Source organism: Coregonus clupeaformis, chromosome 19 (genome assembly GCF_020615455.1).
Source record: "Coregonus clupeaformis isolate EN_2021a chromosome 19, ASM2061545v1, whole genome shotgun sequence".
Classification (NCBI taxonomy): domain Eukaryota; kingdom Metazoa; phylum Chordata; class Actinopteri; order Salmoniformes; family Salmonidae; genus Coregonus; species Coregonus clupeaformis.
In genome coordinates, this window is record NC_059210.1 from 45817391 (window position 1) to 45836088 (window position 18698).

General features: G+C 43.9%; 1 protein-coding gene across 1 annotated transcript in view; it reads left to right on the forward strand.

Annotated features, from left to right (window-relative positions):
• Nucleotides 1–18698, forward strand: part of LOC121531184 (SH3 and multiple ankyrin repeat domains protein 3-like) — an 82052-nt gene that overhangs the window by 42580 nt on the left and 20774 nt on the right. Inside the window, exon 2 of the mRNA XM_041836451.2 lies at nucleotides 15610–15813. Within this exon, the coding sequence (XP_041692385.1) occupies nucleotides 15610–15813 (204 nt within the window). The remainder of the gene's footprint in view (nucleotides 1–15609; nucleotides 15814–18698) is intronic.

Consider the following 18698-nt stretch of genomic DNA (forward strand, 5'->3'; position numbering starts at 1 on the left):
GTCAAAGGACACCAGAAACAAAATTGTAGACCTGCACCAGGCTGGGAAGACTGAATCTGCAATAGGTAAGCAGCTTGGTTTGAAGAAATCAACTGTGGGAGCAATTATTAGGAAATGGAAGACATACAAGACCACTGATAATCTCCCTCGATCTGGGGCTCCACGCAAGATCTCACCCCGTGGGGTCAAAATGATCACAAGAACGGTGAGCAAAAATCCCAGAACCACACGGGGGACCTAGTGAATGACCTGCAGAGAGCTGGGACCAAAGTAACAAAGCCTACCATCAGTAACACACTACTCCGCCAGGGACTCAAATCCTGCATTGCCAGACGTGTCCCCCTGCTTAAGCCAGTACATGTCCAGGCCCGTCTGAAGTTTGCTAGAGTGCATTTGGATGATCCAGAAGAGGATTGGGAGAATGTCATATGGTCAGATGAAACCAAAATATAACTTTTTGGTAAAAACTCAACTCATCGTGTTTGGAGGACAAAGAATGCTGAGTTGCATCCAAAGAACACCATACCTACTGTGAAGCATGGGGGTGGAAACTTCATGCTTTGGGGCTGTTTTTCTGCAAAGGGACCAGGACGACTGATCCGTGTAAAGGAAAGAATGAATGGGGCCATGTATCGTGAGATTTTGAGTGAAAACCTCCTTCCATCAGCAAGGGCATTGAAGATGAAACGTGGCTGGGTCTTTTAGCATGACAATGATCCCAAACACACCTCCCGGGCAACGAAGGAGTGGCTTCGTAAGATTTCAAGGTCCTGGAGTGGCCTAGCCAGTCTCCAGAACTCAACCCCATAGAAAATCTTTGGAGGGAGTTGAAAGTCCGTGTTGCCCAGCGACAGCCCCAAAACATCACTGCTCTAGAGGAGATCTGCATGGAGGAATGGGCCAAAATACCAGCAACAGTGTGTGAAAACCTTGTGAAGACTTACAGAAAACGTTTGACCTGTGTCATTGCCAACAAGGGGTATATAACAAAGTATTGAGAAACTTTTGTTATTGACCAAATACTTATTTTCCACCATAATTTGCAAATAAATTCATAAAAAATCCTACAATGTGATTTTCTGGATTCTTTTTTCTCAATGTGTCTGTCATAGTTGACATGTACCTATGATGAAAATTACAGGCCTCTCTCATCTTTTTAAGTGGGAGAACTTGCACAATTGTTGGCTGACTAAATACTTTTTTTCCCCACTGTATGTTACGTTTCATATGGTGTGTATTAATTAGTGGTTGTCCATCATCCAATTACAATCATATGATATGTTACGAAAATGTAAAATGTACAATATTTTACGAATTTGCCAAACGTACAATATGTTATGAATTTGCAAATAGTACAATATCTTCGAATTTGCAAAATGTATGATATGTTACAAATTCTAATTTGTTGTGGCTAATGTTAACTAGGTGGCTAGGAGTTAATGCTAACGTTAACAAGCTGGCTAACATTAGCTAGGCTAGGGGTTAGGGTTTGGAGTTAGGATTAAGGTTAAGATGTACACGGGAACCCCCTGGGCTAAGGCATTCATATTATGTTTGAGGTTTGATAATAATAATGCTTTAAAGTAATTTGTTTTAAAAATATAGAAACATTTATTTATTCATAATGAGGCTATGGAAAAGATCCTGACCTGTTCCTCTCATAAAGTCTGTACACACATGTTTGTGTTTATTGTTTTCTCACCAACGTCCATTTGGTACTGAACCAGTTGTCTTAGGTTGGACCATTGACGGGGAGATTGTGAATGAGCCTGTTTAATGGTGCTGCCAACCCCTTTATAGAGAACCGAAGCATTAGGTGTCACATTCATTGTATATAGGATTGGACCAAGGTGCAGCGTGGTATACGTACATATTTAATTAAGAAGTAAACACACGACAAAACAACAAAAGCAACGTAACGTGAAGTTCTAATGGGCTACACATAAACAAGCCAAACCAGAAACAAGATCCCAACACATAGGTAGGCAACATGGCTGCCTAAGTATGATCCCCAATCAGAGACAACAATCAACAGCTGCCTCTGATTGGGAACCACACCCGGCCAACATAGAAATACACATTCTAGATCTTACACATAGAAATTCACACCCTGACCAAACCAACTAAAGATCTCTATGTCAGGGTGTGACATTAGGAGAGCACTGGATCTTTACCCTCCTCACCACTCTTCCACTCATCCGTTCACCCTCTCATCCACTCATTCAATGATCCTCTCATCCCTCTCTCAGCCCTCTAATTCAAAGAGATGGATTCCACTTTCTTTTGAAACAGTGAGAAGAGAGGAGAGGTAGATTCAGTGCCTTCAGAAAGTGCAGCCTGATTTTTAAATTGATTAAATTTAGATTTTTCTGTCATTGGCCTACACAGAATACACCATAATGTCAAAGTGGAATTATGTTTTACAATTCATATAAAATGAAAAGCTGAAATGTCTTGAGTCAATAAGTATTCAACTCGTTTGGTATGGCAAGCCTAAATAAGTTCAATAGTAAAAATGTTCTTAGCAAGTCACACAATAAGTTGCATGTTTATCATGGTTTTTGAATGACTACCTCATCTCTGTACCCCACTCATGCAATTACAGTGCTTTCAGAAAGTATTCAGACCCCTTGACTTTTTCCACATTTTGTTACGTTACAGCCTAAAATAGATTAAATTGTTTTTTCCCCTCATCAATCTACACACAATACCCCATAATGACAAAGCAAAAAGTGTTTTTTAGAAATTTTTGCAAATGTACAAATGCTGTGATAGCAGAAAACTAAGGATGGCTCAACAACATTGTAGTTACTGCACAATACTAACCTAATTGACAGAGTAAAAATAAGGAAGCATGTAAAGAATAAAAATATTCCAAAGCATGCATCCTGTTTGCAATAAGGCACTAAAGTAAAACTGCTAAGAATATGTCCTGAATACAAAGCGTTATGTTTCGGGCAAACACAACACATCACTGAGTACCACTCTTCATATTTTCAAGCATGGTGGTGGCTGTATCATGTTATGGGTATGCTTGTCATCAGCAAGAACTAAGGAGTGTTTTAGGATCAAAAGTAACAGAATAGAGCTACTTGTTTTCATGTTATCGTGTACTCTCTTCTCTATCCCCCCCACCTCTCTCTCGCTCTCTCTCTCTGTCTCTCTCTCTCTCTCTCTCTCTCTGTCTCTCTGTCTCGCTCTCTCTCTCTGTGTTGTACCCTATCAGTCTGGCCTTACATTGCAGTTCATAGAGGAAGAAAGGGAGGAGAGATATATTATTTAGGGAGAGAGCAGGGGCAAAAGGGGTGAGTGGATGGAGGGAGGGGGAGACAAGGGAGAAAATAGGCTAATGGAAGAGGAGGGAAAGAGGGTTAGAGGATGGGAGAAGAGCGAGAGAGGAGTGTTAGCTGCACAATAGAGTAGACAGAGAATGCAGACTTTACTTGATATAAAGGAGAGAGGGAAAAGCTATTTGGATGAAAAGGAAACTGTAAGAAGAGAAAGGGTGCTGAAGGTCCAGCCTCATCCTCAGTGTAGAAAAACAATGGTACTGAAAATGCTATGGTGTTTCACACCAGACAGTGGGGAGAATCTTGACTCGTGAATACCGTGTATGGGTCTGAAGTGAATTAGCTAAAAGAATGTGTTCTCTGTTGTATCATATCAAATGTCAAATTGTCTTTCAAAGGTTACTTTCTTTATGTGAGGAAGCAGTAGCAGGAAAAAATACTTGAAATGTTTTACCATGAAAAGTAGCCTGACTAAAACACTCAACCATTTCCACTATGTCATTTGCAGTTTACTTCATATTTCCTTTCAGAGCTCTGGAGAAATGATTATTTTACATTGAACCATTAATTTAAAAAGTGTTTTAAATTAAACTGAAATACAATGTCATTGGTGAAATATGTACAGAATACCCATTGACAGATACAGTATAGTATTGGACACAAACATTAATATGAATTTGTCTTATCAAAAATCCTTAACGTGCCCCAAGATCACCTTCACTCTTCTCTCTCCTTCACTCCTCTCTCCTTCATTCTTCTCTCTCCTTCATTCTTCTCTGTCCTTCATTCTTCTCTCTTCTTCATTCTTCTCTCTACTTCACTCTTCTCTCTCCTTCATTTTCCTCTCTCCTTCACTCTTCTCTCTCCTTCACTCTTCTCTCTCCTTCATTCTTCTCTCTCCGTCATTCTCCTCACTCCTTCACTATTCTCTCTACTTCACTCTCCTCTCTCCTTCATTCTTCTCTCTCCTTCATTCTTCTCTCTCCTTCATTCTTCTCTCTCCTTCACTCTTCTCTCTCCTTCATTCTTCTATCTCCTTCACTCTCCTCACTCCTTCACTCTTCTCTCTCCTTCACTCTACACTCCCCTTCACTCTCCTCTCTCCTTCACTCTTCTCTCTCCTTCATTCTTCTCTCTCCTTCACTCTCCTCTCTCTATAACTCTTCTCTCTCCTTCATTCTTCTCTGTCCTTCATTCTTCTCTCTTCTTCATTCTTATCTCTACTTCACTCTTCTCTCTCCTTCATTTTCCTCTCTTCTTCACTCTTCTCTCTCCTTCACTCTTCTCTCTCCTTCATTCTTCTCTCTCCGTCATTCTCCTCTCTCCTTCACTCTTCTCTCTCCTTCACTCTACACTCTCCTTCACTCTTCTCTCTCCTTCATTCTTCTCTCTCCTTCATTCTTCTCTCTCCTTCACTCTTCTCTCTCCTTCATTCTTCTATCTCCTTCACTCTCCTCACTCCTTCACTCTTCTCTCTCCTTCACTCTACACTCCCCTTCACTCTCCTCTCTCCTTCACTCTTCTCTCTCCTTCATTCTTCTCTCTCCTTCACTCTCCTCTCTCTTATAACTCTTCTCTCTCCTTCATTCTTCTCACTCCTTCACTCTTCTCCCTACTTCACTATTCTCTCTCCTTCACTCTTCTCTCTTCTTCATTATTCTCTCTCCTTCACTCTCCTCTCTCCTTCACTCTTCTCTCTCCATTCTTCTCTCTCCTTCACTCTTCTCTCTCCTTCATTCTCCTCTCTCCTTCACTCAATTCTCCTTCACTCTCCTCTCTCCTTCATTCTTCTCTCTCCTTCACTCTTCTCTCTCCTTTATTCTCCTCTCTCCTTCACTCTTCTCTCTCCTTCACTCTACACTCTCCTTCACTCTTCTCTCTCCTTCATTCTTCTCTCTCCTTCATTCTTCTCTCTCCGTCATTCTCCTCTCTCCTTCACTCTTCTCTCTCCTTCACTCTACACTCTCCTTCACTCTTCTCTCTCCTTCATTCTTCTCTCTCCTTCATTCTTCTCTCTCCTTCACTCTTCTCTCTCCTTCATTCTTCTATCTCCTTCACTCTCCTAACTCCTTCACTCTTCTCTCTCCTTCACTCTACACTCCCTTCACTCTCCTCTCTCCTTCACTCTTCTCTCTCCTTCATTCTTCTCTCTCCTTCACTCTCCTCTCTCTATAACTCTTCTCTCTCCTTCATTCTTCTCACTCCTTCACTCTTCTCCCTCCTTCACTATTCTCTCTCCTTCACTCTTCTCTCTTCTTCATTATTCTCTCTCCTTCACTCTCCTCTCTCCTTCCTCTTCTCTCTCCATTATTCTCTCTCCTTCACTCTTCTCTCTCCTTCATTCTCCTCTCTCCTTCACTCAATTCTCCTTCACTCTCCTCTCTCCTTCATTCTTCTCTCTCCTTCACTCTTCTCTCTCCTTTATTCTCCTCTCTCCTTCACTCTTCTCTCTCCTTCACTCTACACTCTCCTTCACTCTTCTCTCTCCTTCATTCTTCTCTCTCCTTCATTCTTCTCTCTCCTTCACTCTTCTCTCTCCTTCATTCTTCTATCTCCTTCACTCTCCTCACTCCTTCACTCTTCTCTCTCCTTCACTCTACACTCCCCTTCACTCTCCTCTCTCCTTCACTCTTCTCTCTCCTTCATTCTTCTCTCTCCTTCACTCTCCTCTCTCTATAACTCTTCTCTCTCCTTCATTCTTCTCACTCCTTCACTCTTCTCCCTACTTCACTATTCTCTCTCCTTCACTCTTCTCTCTTCTTCATTCTTCTCTCTCCTTCACTCTCCTCTCTCCTTCACTCTTCTCTCTCCATTCTTCTCTCTCCTTCACTCTTCTCTCTCCTTCATTCTCCTCTCTCCTTCACTCAATTCTCCTTCACTCTCCTCTCTCCTTCATTCTCCTCACTCCTTCACTATTCTCTCTACTTCACTCTCCTCTCTCCTTCATTCTTCTCTCTCCTTCATTCTTCTCTCTCCTTCACTCTTCTCTCTCCTTCATTCTTCTATCTCCTTCACTCTCCTCACTCCTTCACTCTTCTCTCTCCTTCACTCTACACTCCCCTTCACTCTCCTCTCTCCTTCACTCTTCTCTCTCCTTCATTCTTCTCTCTCCTTCACTCTCCTCTCTCTATAACTCTTCTCTCTCCTTCATTCTTCTCTGTCCTTCATTCTTCTCTCTTCTTCATTCTTATCTCTACTTCACTCTTCTCTCTCCTTCATTTTCCTCTCTTCTTCACTCTTCTCTCTCCTTCACTCTTCTCTCTCCTTCATTCTTCTCTCTCCGTCATTCTCCTCTCTCCTTCACTATTCACTCTACTTCACTCTCCTCTCTCCTTCATTCTTCTCTCTCCTTCATTCTCCTCTCTCCTTCACTCTTCTCTCTCCTTCACTCTACACTCTCCTTCACTCTTCTCTCTCCTTCATTCTTCTCTCTCCTTCATTCTTCTCTCTCCTTCACTCTTCTCTCTCCTTCATTCTTCTATCTCCTTCACTCTCCTAACTCCTTCACTCTTCTCTCTCCTTCACTCTACACTCCCCTTCACTCTTCTCTCTCCTTCACTCTTCTCTCTCCTTCATTCTTCTCTCTCCTTCACTCTCCTCTCTCTATAACTCTTCTCTCTCCTTCATTCTTCTCACTCCTTCACTCTTCTCCCTACTTCACTATTCTCTCTCCTTCACTCTTCTCTCTTCTTCATTCTTCTCTCTCCTTCACTCTCCTCTCTCCTTCACTCTTCTCTCTCCATTCTTCTCTCTCCTTCACTCTTCTCTCTCCTTCATTCTCCTCTCTCCTTCACTCAATTCTCCTTCACTCTCCTCTCTCCTTCATTCTTCTCTCTCCTTCACTCTTCTCTCTCCTTTATTCTCCTCTCTCCTTCACTCTTCTCTCTCCTTCATTCTTCTCCCTCATTCATTATTCTCTCTCCTTCATTCTCCTCTCTCCTTCACTCCTCTCTCATTCACTCTCCTCTCTCTATAACTCTTCTCTCTCCTTCATTCTTCTCGCTCCTTCACTCTACTCTCTACTTCACTATTCTCTCTCCTTCACTCTTCTCTCTTCTTCATTCTTCTCTCTACTTCACTCTCCTCTCTCCTTCATTCTTCTCTCTCCTTCATTCTCCTCTCTCCTTCACTCTTCTCTCTCCTTCACTCTACACTCTCCTTCACTCTTCTCTCTCCTTCATTCTTCTCTCTCCTTCATTCTTCTCTCTCCTTCACTCTTCTCTCTCCTTCATTCTTCTATCTCCTTCACTCTCCTAACTCCTTCACTCTTCTCTCTCCTTCACTCTACACTCCCCTTCACTCTCCTCTCTCCTTCACTCTTCTCTCTCCTTCATTCTTCTCTCTCCTTCACTCTCCTCTCTCTATAACTCTTCTCTCTCCTTCATTCTTCTCACTCCTTCACTCTTCTCCCTACTTCACTATTCTCTCTCCTTCACTCTTCTCTCTTCTTCATTATTCTCTCTCCTTCACTCTCCTCTCTCCTTCACTCTTCTCTCTCCATTCTTCTCTCTCCTTCACTCTTCTCTCTCCTTCATTCTCCTCTCTCCTTCACTCAATTCTCCTTCACTCTCCTCTCTCCTTCATTCTTCTCTCTCCTTCACTCTTCTCTCTCCTTTATTCTCCTCTCTCCTTCACTCTTCTCTCTCCTTCACTCTACACTCTCCTTCACTCTTCTCTCTCCTTCATTCTTCTCTCTCCTTCATTCTTCTCTCTCCTTCACTCTTCTCTCTCCTTCATTCTTCTATCTCCTTCACTCTCCTCACTCCTTCACTCTTCTCTCTCCTTCACTCTACACTCCCCTTCACTCTCCTCTCTCCTTCACTCTTCTCTCTCCTTCATTCTTCTCTCTCCTTCACTCTCCTCTCTCTATAACTCTTCTCTCTCCTTCATTCTTCTCACTCCTTCACTCTTCTCCCTACTTCACTATTCTCTCTCCTTCACTCTTCTCTCTTCTTCATTCTTCTCTCTCCTTCACTCTCCTCTCTCCTTCACTCTTCTCTCTCCATTCTTCTCTCTCCTTCACTCTTCTCTCTCCTTCATTCTCCTCTCTCCTTCACTCAATTCTCCTTCACTCTCCTCTCTCCTTCATTCTCCTCACTCCTTCACTATTCTCTCTACTTCACTCTCCTCTCTCCTTCATTCTTCTCTCTCCTTCATTCTTCTCTCTCCTTCACTCTTCTCTCTCCTTCATTCTTCTATCTCCTTCACTCTCCTCACTCCTTCACTCTTCTCTCTCCTTCACTCTACACTCCCCTTCACTCTCCTCTCTCCTTCACTCTTCTCTCTCCTTCATTCTTCTCTCTCCTTCACTCTCCTCTCTCTATAACTCTTCTCTCTCCTTCATTCTTCTCTGTCCTTCATTCTTCTCTCTTCTTCATTCTTATCTCTACTTCACTCTTCTCTCTCCTTCATTTTCCTCTCTTCTTCACTCTTCTCTCTCCTTCACTCTTCTCTCTCCTTCATTCTTCTCTCTCCGTCATTCTCCTCTCTCCTTCACTATTCACTCTACTTCACTCTCCTCTCTCCTTCATTCTTCTCTCTCCTTCATTCTCCTCTCTCCTTCACTCTTCTCTCTCCTTCACTCTACACTCTCCTTCACTCTTCTCTCTCCTTCATTCTTCTCTCTCCTTCATTCTTCTCTCTCCTTCACTCTTCTCTCTCCTTCATTCTTCTATCTCCTTCACTCTCCTAACTCCTTCACTCTTCTCTCTCCTTCACTCTACACTCCCCTTCACTCTTCTCTCTCCTTCACTCTTCTCTCTCCTTCATTCTTCTCTCTCCTTCACTCTCCTCTCTCTATAACTCTTCTCTCTCCTTCATTCTTCTCACTCCTTCACTCTTCTCCCTACTTCACTATTCTCTCTCCTTCACTCTTCTCTCTTCTTCATTCTTCTCTCTCCTTCACTCTCCTCTCTCCTTCACTCTTCTCTCTCCATTCTTCTCTCTCCTTCACTCTTCTCTCTCCTTCATTCTCCTCTCTCCTTCACTCAATTCTCCTTCACTCTCCTCTCTCCTTCATTCTTCTCTCTCCTTCACTCTTCTCTCTCCTTTATTCTCCTCTCTCCTTCACTCTTCTCTCTCCTTCATTCTTCTCCCTCATTCATTATTCTCTCTCCTTCATTCTCCTCTCTCCTTCACTCCTCTCTCATTCACTCTCCTCTCTCTATAACTCTTCTCTCTCCTTCATTCTTCTCGCTCCTTCACTCTACTCTCTACTTCACTATTCTCTCTCCTTCACTCTTCTCTCTTCTTCATTCTTCTCTCTACTTCACTCTCCTCTCTCCTTCATTCTTCTCTCTCCTTCATTCTCCTCTCTCCTTCACTCTTCTCTCTCCTTCACTCTACACTCTCCTTCACTCTTCTCTCTCCTTCATTCTTCTCTCTCCTTCATTCTTCTCTCTCCTTCACTCTTCTCTCTCCTTCATTCTTCTATCTCCTTCACTCTCCTAACTCCTTCACTCTTCTCTCTCCTTCACTCTACACTCCCCTTCACTCTCCTCTCTCCTTCACTCTTCTCTCTCCTTCATTCTTCTCTCTCCTTCACTCTCCTCTCTCTATAACTCTTCTCTCTCCTTCATTCTTCTCACTCCTTCACTCTTCTCCCTACTTCACTATTCTCTCTCCTTCACTCTTCTCTCTTCTTCATTATTCTCTCTCCTTCACTCTCCTCTCTCCTTCACTCTTCTCTCTCCATTCTTCTCTCTCCTTCACTCTTCTCTCTCCTTCATTCTCCTCTCTCCTTCACTCAATTCTCCTTCACTCTCCTCTCTCCTTCATTCTTCTCTCTCCTTCACTCTTCTCTCTCCTTTATTCTCCTCTCTCCTTCACTCTTCTCTCTCCTTCACTCTACACTCTCCTTCACTCTTCTCTCTCCTTCATTCTTCTCTCTCCTTCATTCTTCTCTCTCCTTCACTCTTCTCTCTCCTTCATTCTTCTATCTCCTTCACTCTCCTCACTCCTTCACTCTTCTCTCTCCTTCACTCTACACTCCCCTTCACTCTCCTCTCTCCTTCACTCTTCTCTCTCCTTCATTCTTCTCTCTCCTTCACTCTCCTCTCTCTATAACTCTTCTCTCTCCTTCATTCTTCTCACTCCTTCACTCTTCTCCCTACTTCACTATTCTCTCTCCTTCACTCTTCTCTCTTCTTCATTCTTCTCTCTCCTTCTACTCTCCTCTCTCCTTCACTCTTCTCTCTCCATTCTTCTCTCTCCTTCCTCTTCTCTCTCTCTTCATTCTCCTCTCTCCTTCACTCAATTCTCCTTCACTCTCCTCTCTCCTTCATTCTCCTCACTCCTTCACTATTCTCTCTACTTCACTCTCCTCTCTCCTTCATTCTTCTCTCTCCTTCATTCTTCTCTCTCCTTCACTCTTCTCTCTCCTTCATTCTTCTATCTCCTTCACTCTCCTCACTCCTTCACTCTTCTCTCTCCTTCACTCTACACTCCCCTTCACTCTCCTCTCTCCTTCACTCTTCTCTCTCCTTCATTCTTCTCTCTCCTTCACTCTCCTCTCTCTATAACTCTTCTCTCTCCTTCATTCTTCTCTGTCCTTCATTCTTCTCTCTTCTTCATTCTTATCTCTACTTCACTCTTCTCTCTCCTTCATTTTCCTCTCTTCTTCCTCTTCTCTCTCCTTCACTCTTCTCTCTCCTTCATTCTTCTCTCTCCGTCATTCTCCTCTCTCCTTCACTATTCACTCTACTTCACTCTCCTCTCTCCTTCATTCTTCTCTCTCCTTCATTCTCCTCTCTCCTTCACTCTTCTCTCTCCTTCACTCTACACTCTCCTTCACTCTTCTCTCTCCTTCATTCTTCTCTCTCCTTCATTCTTCTCTCTCCTTCACTCTTCTCTCTCCTTCATTCTTCTATCTCCTTCACTCTCCTCACTCCTTCACTCTTCTCTCTCCTTCACTCTACACTCCCCTTCACTCTTCTCTCTCCTTCACTCTTCTCTCTCCTTCATTCTTCTCTCTCCTTCACTCTCCTCTCTCTATAACTCTTCTCTCTCCTTCATTCTTCTCACTCCTTCACTCTTCTCCCTACTTCACTATTCTCTCTCCTTCACTCTTCTCTCTTCTTCATTCTTCTCTCTCCTTCACTCTCCTCTCTCCTTCACTCTTCTCTCTCCATTCTTCTCTCTCCTTCACTCTTCTCTCTCCTTCATTCTCCTCTCTCCTTCACTCAATTCTCCTTCACTCTCCTCTCTCCTTCATTCTTCTCTCTCCTTCACTCTTCTCTCTCCTTTATTCTCCTCTCTCCTTCACTCTTCTCTCTCCTTCATTCTTCTCCCTCATTCATTATTCTCTCTCCTTCATTCTCCTCTCTCCTTCACTCCTCTCTCATTCACTCTCCTCTCTCTATAACTCTTCTCTCTCCTTCATTCTTCTCGCTCCTTCACTCTACTCTCTACTTCACTATTCTCTCTCCTTCACTCTTCTCTCTTCTTCATTCTTCTCTCTACTTCACTCTCCTCTCTCCTTCACTCTTCTCTCTCCATTCTTCTCTCTCCTTCATTCTCCTCTCTCCTTCATCTCCTCTCTCCTTCACTCTTCTCCCTCCTTCATTCTTCTCTCTCCTTCACTCTCCTCTTTCCTTCACTCTTCTCTCTCCTTCACTCTTCTCTCTCCTTCACTCTTCTCTCTCCTTCACTCTCCACCCTCCTTCATTCTTCTCTCTCCTTCATTATTCTCTCTCCTTCACTCTCATCTCACTATAACTCTTCTCTCTCCTTCATTCTTCTCTCTCCTTCACTCTCCTCTCTCCTTCACTCTTCTCTCTCCTTCATTTTCCTCTCTCCTTCACTCCTCTCTCCTTCACTCTTCTCTCTCCTTCATTATTCTCTCTCCTACACACTCCTCTCTCCTTCATTCTACTCTCTCCTTCATTCTCCTCTCTCCTTCACTCTTCTCTCTCCTTCACTCTACACTCTCCTTCACTCTTCTCTCTGCTTCATTCTCCTCATTCCTTCACTCCTCTCTCCTTCACTCTTCTCCCTCCTTCATTCTTCTCCCTCATTCATTCTCCTCTCTCCTTCACTCTTCTCTCTCCTTCACTCTTCTCTCTCCTTCACTCTCCTCCCTCCCTCCTTCATTCTTCTCTCTCCTTCATTCTCCTCTCTCCTTCACTCTTCTCTCTCCTTCACTCTCCTCTCTCTTTAACTCTTCTCTCTCCTTCATTATTCTCAGTCCTTCACTCTTCTCTCTACTTCACTAATCTATCTCCTTCACTCTTCTCTCGCCTTCATTCTTCTCTCTCCTTTACTCTCCTCTCTCCTTCACTCTTCTCTCTCCTTCATTCTTCTCTCTCCTTCACTCTTCTCTCTCCTTCATTCTCCTGTCTCCTTCACCCCTCTTTCCTTCACTTTCCTCTCTCTTTCAATCTTCTCTCTCCTTTATTCTTCGCTCTCCTTCAATCTTCTCTCTCCTTCATTCTCCTCTCTCCTTCACTCTTCTCTCTCCTTCATTCTCTGTCCTTCACTCTCCTCTCTCCCTCCTTCATTCTTTTCTCTCCTTCATTCTCCTCTCTCCTTCACTCCTCTCTCTCCTTCACTATTCTCTCTCCTTCACTCTCCTCCCTCCCTCCTTCATTCTTCTCTATCCTTCATTATCCTCTCTCCTTCACTCTTCTCTCTCCTTCACTCTCCTCCCTCCCTCCTTCATTCTTCACTCTCCTTCATTCTCCTCTCTCCTTCACTCTTCTCTCTCCTTCACACTCCTCTCTCTATAACTCTTCTCTCTCCTCTATTCTTCTCACTCCTTCACTCTTCTCTCTACTTCACTATTCTCTCCTTCACACTTCTCTCTCCTTCATTCTTCTCTCTCCTTCATTCTCCTCTCTCCTTCACTCTTCTCTCTCCTTCACTCTTCTCTCTCCTTCATTTTCTCACTTCTTTCCACTCCGCTGCCCCTGACTTTGGCTGCAATCCTCTTGGTCTTCAGGAAAGCCTGGTCTCTTCTCTTGGTCTTCAGGTTCACAGTGATCACAACACAGACCATCCCCAGCAGAGCACAGGCCATCAGTGAAGAGTACACTCTGTAGAATGTGAAGTCGATGCAGAAGTGGTCCCTCAGCTTCCTCTCCCACTGAGCGAGGAAATTCTGTGCGAAGATTCCACAGATATAGAATGAGCAGCTAAACAATGCTCTCCCTCCATTAGTAAGCACATGTAGTAAGAACCCAGGTCCTCTTTGGTCAAGTTAGTGATGTGGAGAGAGAAGCTATTCTCAGCCAACTTCACTGTGTCCCTAAACTTCTTTATGACAGGCTTGGTGTATCTGTATCTGCTGGTGGCTCACACTCGGTCTCTGCTTCTGTGTTAGTGGTAACACATTCTAACTACTGGCTTCATATGTGTTCTCTCTCATTTATTTTACACCTCAACGTTGCAAAGATGATGACCTTGTGATGTTCAGTTCCATAACTACTCATCTCTGTTTTCTGTGAATCTGCAGGCCTGAAGTGTCAGAGCAGAGAGAGTATAGTGCAGTGGTAAAGGTCACTGGTGGGCCAAGTGTGTGAGTGTGTGTACACATACGTGTACATGCATGAATGCATGGATGTGTGTTTATGTGTGAATGCATGGCTGTGTGTGTGTGTGTGTGTGTGTATGTATGTGTGTGCGTGTGTGCTTGCGTACCTAGGATATATTTTATTGTCCCCGAGGACATTTTTTGCCTGGGTGCCAGTCTGTTTCTGCTCTCTTGCCAACTCCCTGTGGAATTGTCATACCAAATGAGTGACAATGAGACTGGTACTCAAGCTAGGGAAATTTGTCTTGGACAATTATAGGAGTGCATTGATGAGTATGTGTGTGTGGGTGCCTGTCTCGACAGTGTGTTGAAAACAACCCCAGCAACCTCCATGGTGGCCTCATTTCTCTTAATCTCTTCCTCTCTCTCTTGGTATCTCTGTCTGCCTATCTCTCGTTAATGTTTTCTCTCCCTGTGTCCTGTTGAATAAAGTTAACTCCAGTCTTTCTCAAAGTTAAGAGGGAGCTGGTTTCAAAGCTGTATTTGATGTCAGTTTTGTAGGGTTTGGAGAAAAACAAACTATTTTCTCTGAGCAAGCAAATAGCAGAAGAGGAGTCCCTGAAGAGGGAATGAGAGCGTGTTTGTGATAAGAACAGTCTCTCTCTGTGTGTGTGTGTGTGTGTGTGTGTATATTTGTGGTGTTTTTGTGTTGTATAATTGTACAGTGAAAGGCAGAGTAGAAACAGTGGGAGGATGGTGATGCTGCTGCTATGTGGTTTTGATACAGGTGTCTTGTAGTTGAGGTTTGTGTATTGACATGGGGCTGTGGTTGTGGTGTATTGATAGGAGTTTTTTTTATTATTTTAGTTTTAGTTTTTTTGATAAATGATAGGAGGTAACAGATGTACTGTGGTTGGATGCTTGTGTATTGATGTTGCAGTGATGTATTGGATTGATTTACCGCTGGTGGGGTGTATCCACCTCTGGAAAACAGTTTGATATCTCTAATCTCTTTTCATCTCTCTCTCGCTCTCTCGCTCTCTCTCTCCTTCTCTTCTCTCCGTTCTCTCCATTCTCTCTGAATTCTCTCTGTGTTTTCTGTATAGCTCAGCACTCCACAATGTGGTAACTAGAGGGAAGTGCTTTACCAACACTGTAGGTCTCCCTTAACAAACAGGTTTTACGTTATATGCAGTATATAACATGTACGGTTTTAATGTTATAGTATGATTAGGAATCAACCCTGTACAGTGTGCATGAATAGATGGACTGCTGATCAGATGGTCACTGATGGTCAAATTCTGAATACTGTATGGCACAGCTGGCTTCAGTCCTGTTCCTGAGCCAGACACTTAACCTCAATACCTCCAGCTAACATTGAGAGCATGCGGCCTGAGATGGGAGAGTCTATGCCAGAGTTTAATCTGACTTCCTGAGTCTAGTGCTGCAAGCTCTTATCCGGTCAAGGGTTTCTAGCACCACCCTTTTGAGTGTTCTCTATGGAAGGAAATAATTTATCAATGATTTGATAACTGTGCGAATTATTTAGTTCATTATAAAGCATGCATGATCACTTTCTCTCTCTCTCTCACTCTCTCTCTCTCTCTCTCTCTCACACTCTCTCTCTCTCTCTCTCTCTCTCTCTCCCTCTCTCTCTCTCGCTGTCCCTCCCTCTCTCTCGCTCTCTCTCTCCTCTCTCCCTTTATCTCTCTCTGTACTGCGGTCTGTAAGGTGGTGTAAGGGTTGCATTGGGATAGTGTGTGTGTTTTCATTTGTTTAGGTATTCACACACTGTATTATTAACCACTCCTAACTTCTAACTGTCCCCTGCTCTCTCCTCTCTCCCTTCAGAAATGTATGAAGTTCGATGTGGACGCTCCTATCTGGTTATCTAAGCAGCGTATCCTGTGTACTCTGAACCAGAGCCTGAAGGACGTGCTGAACTACGGCCTCTTCCAGCCAGCTCACAATGGAAAGGCTGGCAAGTTTCTGGATGAGGAGAGGCAGCTGAAAGAATACCCACTACCTTCTGTTACACCTGTACCATACCTGGAGGTAGGCTTGCCCCCTCTCTCATTAACATACTCTGTTTCTATATGTGTATTAGGGTGCATTTAATATGTGTTGTATGTGGATGTTTGTTTCTGTGTGTGTGTGTGGGGGGAATGTCAATCTTTTAAAATATTGTTTTATATTTTTGTTTTTTAGGGGGTAGATCAGCTTTAATATTGCAGATAGATTGTGGCTTCCATCAATGTAATTGTCTGCATCACTTCCAATCCCCCATATATTGTTTTGTTTCCCCTGACCCTACCACCCCTCCCCCAATTGGAGTAAACTAATGGACAAAAACACTTAGGCTTCTACTTCCAGCTTATACATACTATATAAATGTTATGGACACAGTATATTTTACAATAGTTATCCTTTGTTTGTTTTTAGTCCCATTCTTCAGCTACCCTCAACCCCTCCCATATATCTCTGAAGACCATCCAGTTTTGATTTCTATTTGCCATGTATGTTTCAACTGTGCTGGGATGTTGAACCTTTCTATTCTGATCGTTTCTACAGATTGTAAATAGAAGATAAACATTTTTGCTAAGAGTATTATTATATTATTGATCGATTGACTATGACTTTTCAAATCACCCAGTAGTGCTATTTGCAGAGTTAGCTCCAAGTAAATGTTGCAATTCTTCTTGAATCTGCTACCAAAAACAAGCTACATATGGACAGTACCAAAACAAATGATCAAGTGATTCTGTCTCTTCGCAGCTAAATCTACAGAGCTGGGATGGTTGTATCCCCATATAAATAACATTCTATTGGTTGCAATAATTTTGTATAATCATTTAAATGGAAACACTCAAAGTTTTGAATCCGGCGTCGTTTTGTTTATCAGTCCATAAACCATGTAACATGGAATCGGTACATTGAAAATCTCTTCCCAATTATTCTATATGGCACAGCTGTCAATCTTTTGGTCCTTAAATTAAACTGGTATACTTTTTTATTTTTCACAATTTTCTTTAAAATAATTTGGTCTTTAATGCAAGGCCGATAGACAAGTTCCTTACTTTCTCCCCCTTCCACTTGTCTCTTCCATTTTTCTGGTAATGGTGCAAGTAGTTGGTTGTAATTTTGGGTAGAGCAGACATTTCCATATATTTTTGTTAGCTAAATGTGTGACAACTCCACCAGTCCTATTTATGATATCATTTACAAAGATTATACCATATTTTTTTAAATATACATTACCGGTCAAAAGTTTGGACACACCTACTCATTCAAGGGTTTTTCTTTATTTTTTTCTATTTTCTACATTGTAGAATAATAGTGAAGACATCACATGTGGAATCATGTAGTAACCAAAAAATTGTTCAACAAATCTAAATATATGTTATATTTGAGATTCTTCAAATAGCCACCTGTGATGAGTGATTTCGAAGAAGTCAGGCGCAGGAGGGTAAATCACAGAATAACAGGATTTATTCAGAAAACACAGAGTTACGCATGAATGCGTCAAAACACTCAAAACAACAAGGCACACAGGGAAATATCCCAGCGATACAAAATCCAAGCTTCTCTAACCTCCACAATAAACAATCACACACAAAGACAAGGGGGCAGAGGGAACACTTATACAGGTACTGATTAGGGGATATGAACCAGGTGTGTGTAATAAACAAGAGAAAACAAATGGAATGATGAGATGAGGAGCAGCATGGCTAGAAAGCCGGTGACGACGAATGCCAAAGCCTGCCCGAACAAGGAGAGGAGGTAGCTTCGGAGGAAGTCGTGACAGTACCACGCGCAGCTCCAGCGGCGAGCCGACACCGGCCTCTGGGATGGCCAGGAGGACGCGGAGCAGGGCGATCCAGATGGCGACGGTGGAAATCCCGCAATAGGGAGGGATCGAGGAAATCCCTGACCAGAACCCAGCACCGCTCCTCCGGACCGTACCCCTCCCACTCCACGAGGTACTGAAGGCCCCCCACCTGACGCCTCGAATCCAGGATGGAACGGACGGTGTACGCCGAGGCCCCCTCGATGTCCAGAGGTGGCGGAGGAACCTCCCGCACCTCAGACTCCTGGAGCGGACCAGCCACCACCGGCCTGAGGAGAGACACATGGAACGAGGTGTTAATACGGTAATCTGGAGGGAGTAATAAGTTATATATAACCTCGTTAATCCTCCTCAGGACTTTGAACGGCCCCACAAACTGCGGGCTCAGCTTCCGACAGGGCAGGCGGAGGGGCAGATTCCGGGTCGAGAGCCAGACCCGATCACCCGGTACCAAGACCGGGGCCTCACTGCGGTGGCGCTCAGCGTTGGCCTTCTGGCATTGCACAGCTCGCTGGAGGTGGACGTGAGCAGCGTTCCACGTCTCCTCCGCTCGCCGAAACCAGTCATCCACCACAGGAGCTTCGGTCTGGCTCTGATGCCACGTTGCCAGAACCGGCTGATTACCTAAAACACATTGAAATGGCCATAGGTTAGTGGAGAAGTGGCGGAGAGAGTTCTGGGCATACTCTGCCCATGGCAAGAGCACCGACCACTCCCCCGGCCGGCCCTGGCAGTAGGACCGCAGGAACCTACCCACATCCTGATTCACCCGTTCCACCTGCCCATTACTCTCGGGGTGAAACCCAGAGGTCAGGGTTACCGAGATCCCCAGACGTTCCATGAACGCCTTCCAGACCCTGGATGTAAACTGGGGACCCCGGTCAGACACTATCTCCTCTGGCACCCGAGTGCGGAAGACGTGGTAAACAGGGCCTCCGCAGTCTGCAGGGCCGTGGGAGACTGGGCAGAGGAAGGAGGCGGCAGGCTTTTGAAAAACTGTCCACAACGACCAGGATGGTGGTGTTACCCTGATCGTTGTGGACCGTTTTTCAAAAGCCTGCCGCCTACTTCCTCTGCCCAGTCTCCCCACGGC